At 32.0% G+C, this 13,438-nt stretch overlaps 1 protein-coding gene across 7 annotated transcripts in view; it reads left to right on the top strand.

Annotated features, from left to right (window-relative positions):
* Lrp1b (LDL receptor related protein 1B) overlaps positions 1-13,438 on the top strand; it is a 1,703,137-nt gene that overhangs the window by 1,222,618 nt on the left and 467,081 nt on the right. For all 7 annotated transcript variants that reach the window (XR_010050782.1, XM_063259026.1, XM_063259028.1 and 4 more), the window contains 2 exons: positions 2,855-2,980; positions 4,450-4,581. Coding sequence is in view for 6 of the 7 variants with exons in the window: in XM_063259026.1 (XP_063115096.1) it covers positions 2,855-2,980; positions 4,450-4,581 (258 nt within the window). In the remaining variant the exon portion in view is untranslated. The remainder of the gene's footprint in view (positions 1-2,854; positions 2,981-4,449; positions 4,582-13,438) is intronic.

Here is a 13,438-nt window from a genome sequence, read left to right as displayed (position 1 = left end):
ACCTTCCTATGACTTGCCATTGTATCAATATTGCCTAAGTGACTGTAATCTTATTGACTGATTATAGTCTTTCCCACCTTAAGCCTGCCTCACCTTATGGCTCGGTTCAGTAAGCACCTTTGAGAAGCAGGATTGGTGTGCAACTCACTTTCTGAACCCCCTTCTGTCCCTCTGAGACAGAAACTTGCTTTCTCTCACTGCATTCTCCTATTCTTAACCTTCTTTTTTCCTATAATTCATTCTGTTTTAGAGAACACAAACTCAGTGTTTCAGACATGAACCAAGTTGGCAGTTTCACTCCCCAATATGAATATTAAAATTCTATACCACTCTTTCCAAAAGTTAAAAAGCATACATTTTACTTCAAAATAAAAATTATACTTATAATAAAGTTCTGGAAAGGAGTGTTTATTGTATTATTCTAGACTCACTTTGTTCTTGTTGATACAATTTCCATTATCTTAAAGATTTGATTCTATTGATATAGTTGGGTTGTTCATGCAGTATGAAGTTACTGTCAAACTGATGAGGGCCTCTCCCATGTAGAGGTCAGTGGAGTAATACAACTAATTTTTATGTTGGAGGGGAGGACTTGAGGCAGCATCTCACCAGGTAATTCAGACTGGCCTTAAACTCACTGTGTAGTCCAGGTTGGCCTTGAAATCATGGCTATTCACCTGCCTCAGCCTCTCAAATGCAGGTCTTACAGGTATGAGCCACCATTCCTGGATACAAGTAACTTTAAGATTTGATGAAAATATTATGTTTTAACAGAGGTACCTAATGATAGCCCCATCTGCATTATAAACAGTCCCATTAACAGAATCACTACAGGTGATTTAAAAGCTTCATTAGCAATGAAATATGAGCAATTCAGGACTCTTTGAGGTGCTAGCATTACTACCTCTTTGGATTTCAAAGTACTATTAGTTTCTTCATTAATCATTTTGACACAGATCACTGGAGAGTTGAAACTCCTTGTTAGTTAAATCAACTTTCCGGCATCTGTAGTCACTAGGGGCATGAAGTGGGAGTATCAATATCATTATAAAATATTAATCATAGTACTAACTTGATAATCACTATGTCAATTATAAGTTTAAAGTACACTGTAATATTTTCCTATTTTCATTCATATTTAATAGGAAAAGGTATATATTATAAAATACATGTACGTGTATAATACTTTTTATTTTTCTCCATTGTTCACTTCTCTACAGATACTGTATGTGAAACGTGTATTGTTAGCATAAAATATAATTATTAAAATATGTCAAAATTATTATTTGTCAACAAATTACTATCCATTGCTATTTTTGAAATTGTATTAAAATTGTGCCAGCTCAGAAGTTCCTTTTCCTTCTTTGTTCACATACTTTTGTGATTACCAAGGCTATAAACCACCTCATTTTTTCTTATATTTATAAATTTTTTCTCTCTCTAACCTCTTTTTCTTTACTTCTTTAGTTCCACTAAAATTCCTCTCCACGTGATGCTCCATCAAACGATATTGTTATCATCATCAGTGAATTTTTTTCCAGCCTTTGCACTTTTAGTAGTGATTAAAGCAAACCTTGTATCTAAACATGCATCTATATATTTGTGTGAATATATACTGTTTTCTAACCATGAAATATCTATGTGATTCTATCGCAAAATTACAATAAAATTATCTCTCTATTAGAAATATGAGGGGTTTGGAATTCTATCTCAATCAATTTGGGAAATTGAGAATTAATCAATTATTCTTTATTAGTTTATATGGAAGATAAACATTATCATTTAAACAATGTATGTAATTTACCTAAGATGGAATTCAACATCGACTAAACAGTAGGTTTTGGAGATGAACAGAGAATGTAGTAAATCTCCTGATGAGAAACTTCCCAAATTAAGCATATTTCACATTTCAAAAATAATAGTTCATGACAAGATCCATTGAGCAATTAAATCCCACCAGACTACCTTTAGTGAGAACTGTGTTGGTACTTTGAGTTTTCTGTGGAGTAGTATCAATATGCATCTTTTATCAAACTGTTTAATTCTCCTGGCTTTTAATTCTCTCCGAGGTTACAGTGATTCCTGTCAGAGTTTGAACAAATGGCACTACACATCCTAGAATAATAAACATGTAAAAATGATATGTTTAATGAACTTGCTGCTTAAGATTGTAAATAACTTCATGTTACCAGCTGTAATTAGCACATTGGGGCTAGTAAATTCACTGAAGTGTTTTGCCAGAATATTACTTGTGATTTACTGATTAATATTTGTCATTTGCTACTATACAGAAATAAGGAAATTTCTTATTAATATAGCAATTAATTAGATGTCCCCCATGAGATTGTTTCTCATATATTGTGGGAAAATTATGTTTCTAGGAGTGCAAAAATATATTTCCTTCATTTAAAATATAAATAAATATATATATATATATATTTCTTTTGCTTTAATGACAAAGTCTTTGAGTTGAGTTAGTAATATAATTTAACTATTTATATGTTTGAATAAAATATTCTTGCCAAACAACTAACTATAGTGACACAATAAAATTTAAGAACCAAAAGGTTTTCTGATTTCTGTGATTTTAAAGTATTTGTGAAGTTCTATGTCTGTCCTCAGGACAAATAAATTTTTTTATAATTTCTGTAATTAAAAATGCTTCTGTTTCTTTTTTTTTGAAGGACACTATTCAACTGTGCTTTAACCTATTTGAGAGTACAGAATGTGATTACAAGCAATATGAAACAGTTACATTTAGAAATTAATAGTAAACATTTTTGCTTTTTTAGATAAAATTATTTTTTAAATTTTCACTTCTTTTAAAAACTTGTTTCGTTTTTGTTCTTTGCAGGCAGTAATTCTTGTCACCTAAATAATGGTGGATGCTCTCAGCTTTGTTTACCAACATCTGAAAATACAAGAACTTGCATGTGTACAGTGGGGTATTATCTCCAAAAGAACCGCATGTCCTGCCAAGGTAAAAGTTCATGAAAACCTTTGACATTTACTTCATCCATCACCTGCCATGAAGATTTTACACACCCCAAGTCAGTTAAAATTAGAAAAAAATCATTCCTTCTTAGATAATGGTATACACATACCATATACCAAACTATACATAGTTTTACATAATTTGAATCTTAATGGATGGAAGATATTTGAAATATCATTTTTTCTTAATATTATTTCCTAAATTTAATTAATTTCAGTAGCTTGAGTTTATTATCAAAGTTGAATCACGTGTAATAATTTGCTCAACTTAAGGAGGCAAAATTTGAAATAAAAAGCTATGATTGATAGGGTGGGATAAATGCACAATTTGAGTTTGGTTATGTTTGTTTTCTTTCAACTGTTTTATAGAGAGCACCAGACAGATGCAGATTTAAGATGTGCATAACTAAAAGAGAAGAATATTTCAGGGAAAGAATCACAACTGATGCAGTTTAGCTGTGTTTTTCTTATTTCATTGTCCTTAACTCTAATAGTCCCAAAGAACTTTGGTCCAGGAATGTTTTGTTGTCTCATAATCAGAGCTTAATTTGGATGTCGTTGTTACTTATTTTAGTTTAAAGGAAATATTTATAAGACATTTATTATGTGTTAGGCATTGTTCTAATTAACTTGTAAGTGTTGATTCTGGTATTACCCATAATCTTATGAGATAGGTCTCATTTTATAGATAAGATGCGGGCTAGGAGAAATTATATCTAAGTCATATGACTAGAAGTGACAGAAATAATTAAAGTAGGCATGTTGATCTTACTAAGAATATGTTCACATTATAAACATTTTATAGACCTATTTTCTAATATATTAGTAATATTAATAAGCATTATCACATGGACTTCTTGTAGTAAGGGTATCTTTACCTGTTTATTTTAGAACCAGTTTTTGATGCTGAGAAGTAAAATAATGTAGGAAAAATTAACCAATTTTATTGTTGGTGCATTTTTATTCTTCAAAGGATTTTAGAAGCTTAATATTCTTTAAGAAATTCAAATGTATACTAGAATAATAACACTAATATAGCTACCTAAAAGCAAAGTTTATTATCATATAGAAGCAAAGAGATTCTTGAATTCAGATGAGAGAATTAATTTTGATTGGGAGGCCAAGTCTTCCAGAAATTATCTACCAAATTGCTTATGAAAGTGATGTTCACATACAAGTAGCATCATCCTCAACTACAAACTTCACAGAATTTTAAATTACTGAACACCTGATATGGGGCTAAACAATATGTTTTAAAAACTCATCTAGGAAATTATGATGTTTTATGAAGTTTCAGAACCATGAATTACCTACCTTGCCACAAATATGGGAGTATATTGTGAGTTCAAACATTTTTAAGGACATTTAGTAATTTGTATTAAGATTGCTAAAATTAATAGTAACTAATTCTTTTTGATTTTAAAATTTGTTTTGGATTCCAACTCCCATCTTTAGGTATAGAGTCATTTCTTATGTACTCTGTTCATGAAGGAATCAGGGGAATACCTCTTGAACCAAGTGACAAAATGGATGCTTTGATGCCTATATCAGGAACTTCATTCGCTGTGGGAATAGATTTCCATGCAGGTAAATAAATTTTTATTCATAATTCATGTATAATGTTCATATGATTTACTAAACATTATGGAAATATAAATTTCTATGTGTACTTTGATATTCAAAAGGAAAAAAAGAAAGTGAATTAGAGATTAGGTTTTAAAGTTATAAATTGTTCAAAACATGCTTTTCTTGAAAAACATTAAATCAAATACAATTTTTGTAAAGCTTAACAATTGAATTGCAAATGCATTATCATTTTACAATTGCCACTTTTTTATTTCTCTGTTTTAAATGATATTTTATTAAAGCTAATTATAAGTAAAAAGATATTTAATGCATTTGGTGTATCATACACTCGAGTATAATCTGATTTAAAATGTTTTCATCAATTCTAAAATAAGCAGTGGCAAATGAAACTCAAAGTGAAAAAAGCTAAAAAGCTAACCTATTTAAATTATTTTTATTACAGTGTATATAATGTTGGAGTCAAATTTCACCTCACTTCCTTGTATTTTAAGAAACGGGAAAAAAGCAAACTGGGCGTTAATATTTTGCTCCAGCTAATAAATAATGAATGCTTAGAGATTAATAATAGACACTATTAAACTGATTGAAATAAGCAAAGTTTACTAATTGCTAAAATTAGATACAGCATAAATAGTAGATTTGTCTCTCTTATCTGCAGTTAGATTTATTACTACATACTTAAGGATTTTAACTTATGAAAACAAATCTTTCTACTTCTCTACTAAGTCATGTACTTTGAAACTAAAGAGAATAATCCAGAGTCTAGCACGAGAAAATTCTAATGACAGTAGTCATTTATTATCTCTGTGACCTTAGGTAGTTGGTGCAATTTCTGAGGCTCAATTTCCCTATTTTCAGGGGAGACATGTGCATCAATATTTAAATCTATACAAATACTTGACACTGTCAAGTATATATGTATGTTCAAAAACAGTAATATCAAATAGATGCTAACAAATTATCATACAAATTATTAGCAAACAAATTAGTATACAATTTTAAAAACACTTTAAAAACTTATTTAGCAAGAATTTTGTTTCTCTTGCCTCACTCCTTAATATATTTTCTATTCAGATATTCTTGTGGAATCGTAGGATTTTCTTTATTATTTGTGATCAATTAAAAGTCCTTATAAAATTTCTCCAGTGATGGAGAATATCATCATCATTATCGGTCTATAGAAAAGCTTTCTGACAGGAAAATCACCAGCTACATACAGTTATTGCATCAAAACTGAGGAAGTTAGCATACAAGACTCAGACACTAAGCCAACAAAAACATTCATGAAGATAATGATGGTAATGCTTGTATCAAGAATTTACAACCGTCTACTCTATAAACTGATTTCCCCTGTTTTATGGAAATATGCTAGAATCAGAATAAGTATAAGGAAGTTTATTTATGATATTATAAATAATGTATAAGACCTATAAATATCTAGAGAGTAAAAAGAAGGAAACATTATTGAAATACATTTTAGAATACAATTTTTGAGGCTCAATCTCTTACCTTTTTAAATATGATACTCATTTTAACTGGATTATAAGTTCTTCTAATATTATTCTTTTGCAGATACTATATTTCTTCTTCCACTCCTGATACCCACCTGAGGAACATAATGACTATTAATGCTAAATTTTGTGTGGTTCATAATTAAACTTTAGATAATTGCAACATTCAATTAGTGAAACTAATTCAGATTCTCTCAGTTGTATTTGCTTTGTGTTCTGTTCCAACATGATGATTATAGGCAGAATATTTATTTTAAGTTCTAGTATATTCTTTTATTTCTTTTTGAGACAGGGTCTCTCTATGCAGTTCAGGCTGGCACTGGGCTTACTTTGCAGCCCAGGCTGGTCTCGAACTCTCAACGATCCTCCTGTCTCAGCCTCCCGAAGTTTTAGTAAATTCTAGGTGAAACATGGAAACCTCTGGACATCAGATAAAAAGCAAACAGTATAACTTAAATGAGAATATTTTACAGTCAACCTCTTTAGTAAACCAAGGTGATAGAATTTGTTCAAACCAAAATATACTTGCCTGATTTATCTTCAAGCAGCAGTAATAAAATGTTTACCACACACACACACATATATATATATAGTAGATGAAATGAAGAAGGATCATTTGTTAAGTGCAAGATTCAATGCTTCATTACCACAGTTTATTGATATATTTTATAATGGTACCTTTTATAAGAATTAATAGATCAGAGTTTTGCTGGATTTAAGCCCCCCAAAATTAAAACTTTTCAATGAAAAGTCTTTTTTTCACCAGTTAAAGCAATTCTACATACGCTCCACAAAAGAAAGAAGACCCTGTGGCTGGATTCAAAATGATAAAACCATTTTTATCTCTTCAGTGCAAATATCTATTCCATTGGAAAAAAAATATTTTTAAGGTTTGAAAATCCTTGCCTGCTGAGTGGTGTTCTTTGTGATGAATGACTACCATATTTGATGCTTTAAAAGACATACTTTATTTAGGAAGAAAGCTCTCAAAACAAAACCCACCGTTCTACTTAGTTATGTGAGCTTCTGCAGGTCTGTAATGTGCTCTGTCTGGTATCCATCCATTCTTCTTGAAGGTATTTATGATTTTCTCTTAATAATCACATCATAAATTCTTACTTGAATCAGGTATTAAATAGTTGCGCAGAAAGTGGTGATTAATTTGACAATTTCAAGCTTATATATTTTTAAATTATTTATCTCTTTTGTTCAAATTTGAATCATTCAGCACAATGGAACAAATAGCCATTGCTGTCTAGAAAGTGCTGAACCTCATGTTTAAATTGATGCAATGGTTAAAGACAAGCCAAGAGGAAAGTCTGTTATTTCAATCTCATTGTTCGGCACTCACGATGAGAAATATCTGAATACCTTTGCACATAATTACATAGTGACATGTTAATCAGACAATAAGTGCACTGAAGGAATGTGTTATTACAGTTCCTCCTCATCTGCAGTTTGAGGGAGAAAATGTGACAAAATACCTTTGCAGTATTTACCTACTCAGTATTACTTATTTACATAAAAATGTCCATTTAAAAGTCCTATCACACTTACATACATGATATCTTTGAATGTTGTAACTAGAAAGAACATTTAATACCATTTTTACCTGAAATTTTTTGGTGCCAGGGATCAATTTCATGGAGACATTTTTTCTATGGACATCAGTGCGGGGATGGGGTTCGAGAAACAATGGTGGTGGTGGTGGTGGTGGTGGTGGTGGTGGTGGTAGTGATGGTTTAACGATCAGACTCTTATCAGGAGCAGGAACCCAGATCCTTCATGTGTGCAATCCACGGTAGGGTTCTGGCTCATATGTAAACCTAAGGCTCCTGCCTCTGCTCTGACAGGAGCTCAGCCTGATGGGAATGTGCAGAATTTGGCACCGATAGGTAAAGACGAATGTTACCTCACTGCCCACGCCTCACCTGCTGCTCTGTGACCCCATTCCTAACACACCATGGACTGATAGCATCAGTGGTACTACAGTTTGGTGACTGCAGATTTATGGTACTTCTCTACGTTACTGGCAGGGAGACTGGACCACAAATGATCAAAGAGATATATAATAATTGAGTATCCTACTGCCGTTCTGTTTGCTGTACCACTTTCCATTTTTAACCGCTGAAACAAAATTTTATCTAGATTATTTATTGCTAGTATTACTAATGAAGCTACAGTGCACTTCTGTGCTGGCTGAAGAACATATATTATTTTGATTTATATACTGAGTCTTATGATTTTGAACCCATTAATAATTTAAACAAGTGCCACTCAAGTAAGTGAGTCTTTTATTTTTTCATTGCCTGCAGGGTTATATAAAGCAGTTATTTACCATTTTTTCTAGTAATCACTTTGTCATCAACCAAGGCCAAGGAAGAATTATAGAAAGAATTCTTTTTATGTCAGTAACACCAATAGCTTAAGAAATACAATATTGTTGCTTTGGGACATTTTTTCAATTTTAGGAAAACCATTTCCTAGGCTATGAACTGATTTTTTAGAGCTGGCTCAATTTCTTTGTGTTCTTGTGACAGTGAACTAAAACTTCTTTGTGTTCTACTTGCTCCAGTAACCTAGTGTGTAAATCATTTATGCAGTTTGTGTGTATTTGTAGATGCTAAAATCAAGTAAATCTTTAAAAATTTAAAGCACTCTCACAAGAAAGCAAAAACTCTTCAACACTACCTAAAAGATAATCTACACATAGCATTATACATTTATGCATTAAGCAAGTAGACTCTCTCACAGATGTTTCTTGTTAATTTCTCAACCCAAAATGTTATAAACGAGCCTCTATTAGGCATCTGAAATATTCAGTTACCTTAAAATTAAAAATTGCCAGAGTATGTGTAATAATGTTGAGACTAAAATTTTGGCTATTTATTTGAGAACTGTATTTTTTCTATATTATTATAGAAAACTCTTACGCACGTTTCATGAAGCCTTTTGCACTTGAAGATCAGATTACTCATGATATTAAAGGTTTCAATATCGACTTTAGACTAATTCACATGAAGCACACTGAATCACCATTAATGCTTATCTCTTTTATCCTTGCCTGATTCACCCTGTGCTGCTGTTTCGTTTTAGCTGCTCAAAATTATTTTTAGTGAAGTTATATTCACAGCTGATCCCTAATACCTTCATACCTTCTCCTTCATCAAAACTCAACTGCTGAGAAATCTTTTCAGAGTGTCTGACTACACTAATTCGCAGTAAATTATTAAAAGGTGTTAGAAAATTGGCAAGTTTTCCTACCACGTATGTTTGAATAGATTACGATACAGATATTCCTCGTTTAATGACTTACCTGTTTAATAACTGAACTTATTACCCATTTTTGTCTGATGTAGTTTTGTACATTATGGTTACAAATTCTCAATGTCTGTTTTATTTTCAAAGTATACCTTGCTTATATAATAATATAATTGTTGCTGATTGTACAGTGTAGTACTGTAGTTTTATGTTCTTATATATTACAGTACTGCATAGAATTAGGTGAATACAAGCAAAATCATAAAGTTGAACTTGTCCTTTATCATTTCTTTGTGTTGAATAGTTTAATGTACATACTATATATTTATCCCTTATTCAGTAGCCAGATCATTTAACAACTTTGTCTCAGGAATAAAGCTTGGTCATTAAATGAGGAATTTCTATATCTCTATCTCACGGCCACAAATACAACAAAAGCACACCAGAAGGTGTTTTTAATGAATAGATCAACATTTTATATACATTAACAAATTACTGACTCTTAGAAAATAGACCAAAATCAATTCATTTCTGGAAACTCAGCCTTGAATATGCAGACAAAGTCAAATGATAATGAGAAAATCTCCTTTAGCATAAAGGTATTACTGCCATAGCTATCTTTGAGTTTTGTTACCCTTGAGAAAGTGTTTTTCTTTCACAAATTTTAAGAAAACTAAGGATATATTAGTTCATTTGTCTTTTTGACACTAATTAAAAAAACTATGATTTAGCTTCTGAGATTCATGTCCATTAGTTTTTAATCAAGTGCAAAAATTTCTAGTTCAGAGAGAAAAGGGGAAGTTATTTAATTGATTTTTGGACTGGTCATCAGCATTGGATTTTTAGTCGCATTTTGTTGTTTGGCATTACTTTTATCTAAGTACAATATATAGTAAGAAGATCTTTGTGACAAAGGATAAGATCAGAACCAACAGTTTCTATGCATTCTTTAATAATTATAGAACTTGACCAAATAGACAAAATTTTACTAGCCATCTACAGAAGAACTAGAAAAAATGTTTTGTAAAAAAAATTTAAAATAACAACAAAAACAATATTTACTGAGCACTTAGTATTACAGGAGTCATTAGGAAATTGTATACTGACATTATTTAATTTGTCAATTTTTTTAAAAAGGTGATCTACTTATTTAACAATGAAGAAAATTGTTTTGGAAAGAATATATGATTTGGGTATTAAGGATGTATAGATTTGTGAATGTATTTGAGAAAGATGTTTGTTGTTTGAAGTTTGTATTAAATTCTCCATTAAGGATTTATGTTTGGGCTTTTGCCCATGAGGTTGACATAATGCATTAATTGAAACTCAGTGTGAAACAATGAACATTTCTCCCTTTGGAATTTTAAATAATTGTTAACCAATATCAGGACTCAAGAGTTTCAGATAATGGTGATACTAGAGTATAAAATTTACTTTGCCAGAGAGAGGGATAGAAGAGATGGGGAAACAATCAGTATCATCATTATAATTTTAATCAGCATCATTGTCATAGAAGGAAGAGGATAACATGAAAAAAGAAAAAGTATTTATTTTGCTATATATGTTTTAGTCGTTTATTACAATGTAATACATTTTGAAACAGAATTTAAAACAATGAGCACATATCATCTTCTAGTTTTTGTAGGTCACATGATCTGGGTCTTCTGCTTGAATGTCTCTCAAGAGACTAAAATTAAGATGTTGTCTCTGGGGGAGATGTAATCTCACTTTGGGTATTATACCCAAAGTGACTAATCTTTTGGTGTGACTAAGCTGTTCCATATTAGACAGGGTTTCACAGCTTCACGGTAAATATTGACCTCAACTGCTTGTCCTGCAGAGTCACTTCACTTCAAATATTGACCTAAGAATTGGTGAATGAGAAAATAAGAGAAGGTATATAGAAAACAGAAGTCATAGATTTTGTAAGATAGTCTCTCAGTAGTAACACTTCATTTTTTGTGCAGTCCGTTTAATAACTAGTGGCAATTAGATCCAGCCCAGACCTCAGGGAAGGTATTATGTAAAGGAGTGAATACCAGATGCTTAGGACCATTGAGAGCAGCCATATACAGACTACTTATAGCAAACTTGTAAAAACTTGTAATTGTGTTAATTACTTTTTTGGTTACTAGAATAAAATACCTGATATCCTCAATTTAAAGGAAGAAATGACGATTTAGCTCACTGTTTTAGAGTTTTCAGTCCATGGTCAACCAGCACCAAGGAAAATGCACCATGGCAGCAGGACCTGACAGAGGAAAACTGTCTACCTCCACGCAGTTGGAGGCAGAGAGAGTGAAAACAGCCCAGGGTGAGAGCGCATGCTGTCACTGACTTCCTCTTCCAAAGAGGTGCTGCTTTTCTTTTTACTTTTTTTTTTTTCTGTTTTCCTTCTTCCTTTCCTTCTTTTTTTGCCTTTTGGGGACACATTCTCACTATGCAGTTCAGGATGGCCTTGAACTCACTTTGTAGCCTAGGCTGCCCTCAAGCTCACAGCAACACTCATGCCTCAGCCACTCAAGTGCTGCAATCACAGGCATGTGCGACGGTGCCGTTCGAGAAGTCACTTATAATAGTGCATTCAGCTCTAAATTCTGAGTGGATTAATTATTGAGACTTTTGGAGGATACATGAGACTTGGAGGGTATTTTAGAACTAAAGTGTAGCAGTATTATCTCCACACATTGTAAAAAGGCCAAATTCTAATGGGTGGTTGGGGTTCTCTGTAGTATCTGTGTGATGGCTTAAACAATAAGAGAATGTGTTATTAATGAACATCAAGATTGTTTTCTCCAGTTTACAGCCGGCCCTGATTATTTAGCTATTCAGACAGAAAACGCAAGGTTGAAAATGTCAATTGCCTTAGAAATGGAAGGGAATAAAGCTTTTCTTTGAACTCATTTCTTCTAATCCCAATCTCTTTCACACTTCAATGTTAGAGTGACAAGAATAAGGGAATATATTAGAAATCTAAGGGAACGTTGAAGAAAGAATGATATTAAATAGTTCGGAGATGCAGAGATACCTAGGTAGTTAGTAAAGAGAGTTCAGAAAGGCATGGTAAGAAAGAGGTTTGGTCTCAGTGCTGAGAGTCTGGCTCAGGAGACCTATGGAACTGATCATCAACTGAAGAAAATTGTACCTCCTGCATTATATTTTGCAGTATTTAGAAATATTGCTCATGGTTACAACTGATAGTTCATACTTTATCAGAGATGCCACTGAACAATGCATAGGAAAGTTTCCACAATAAAACATTATATTCTCTAAATACTATTAGTACCAATGATGAGAAATCTAGACCAAGATCCGATCTAACATGTGTTTCAGATGATAGTGACTATGTACTTTTAGCTTATGACCTCTATTTTTTTCTGACAGCAATAGAACCTAATGACATTTTTCAAAACCTTTATTATTTTGAACATTTCATTCATTTTCCCCAGCATTATGATTTTGCTTGTATTCAGCATTCCTAAAAAAAAAAAAAAGCTTCAACAAAAGCCAGCAACTCTCTATTTTCACTCTATAGTCTTTGAGCAGTTTATAAAAAGGCTTATTTTGATAAGTAATTCACATCAATATTTTCTTGATAACTCTCAGATACTGAAACTAGGGAATTGCTTATAGCTCTCTAACGTAGCTCAAAGAATGCAAAGATGGTGATACCAATGGAATTATTAATGTTGGTACATTCTCCTTGTCCCCAAGGCAGGGTATTGACTGATACTACTTACACTTTGATTTAGTTTAAATATTTCCCCACTTGTCTCCCTCTAATTTTGTAGCCAAAAAGGGATCTTTAAAGTTCCCAGCAATAGTTATGTGTTCTTTGTACCCATGAAAGAGCAGTTACACAACTCTGGCTTCCATTATAATGTGCAGTTTTTAATTGTTCACTATGGATGAAGCATTTTGCCAGTAAATTCATCAAGCATTACATTAGCAAAACAAAATAAAGCAAAACTGACTTTTTAATCAAGACATTTGCTTCATTTATTTATTAATTTTGCAGAAAGCTAAATGAAAGAGACATAAATTAAGTAAAAAGGAAAAAAAATATCCTAACGTAGAACCAGAAT

This window comes from Cavia porcellus, unplaced genomic scaffold (assembly GCF_034190915.1).
Source record: "Cavia porcellus strain 051 isolate PalLab524CR breed Dunkin Hartley unplaced genomic scaffold, mCavPor4.1 scaffold_12, whole genome shotgun sequence".
Taxonomy (NCBI): domain Eukaryota; kingdom Metazoa; phylum Chordata; class Mammalia; order Rodentia; family Caviidae; genus Cavia; species Cavia porcellus.
This window is presented reverse-complemented; position numbering and strand designations above follow the sequence as displayed.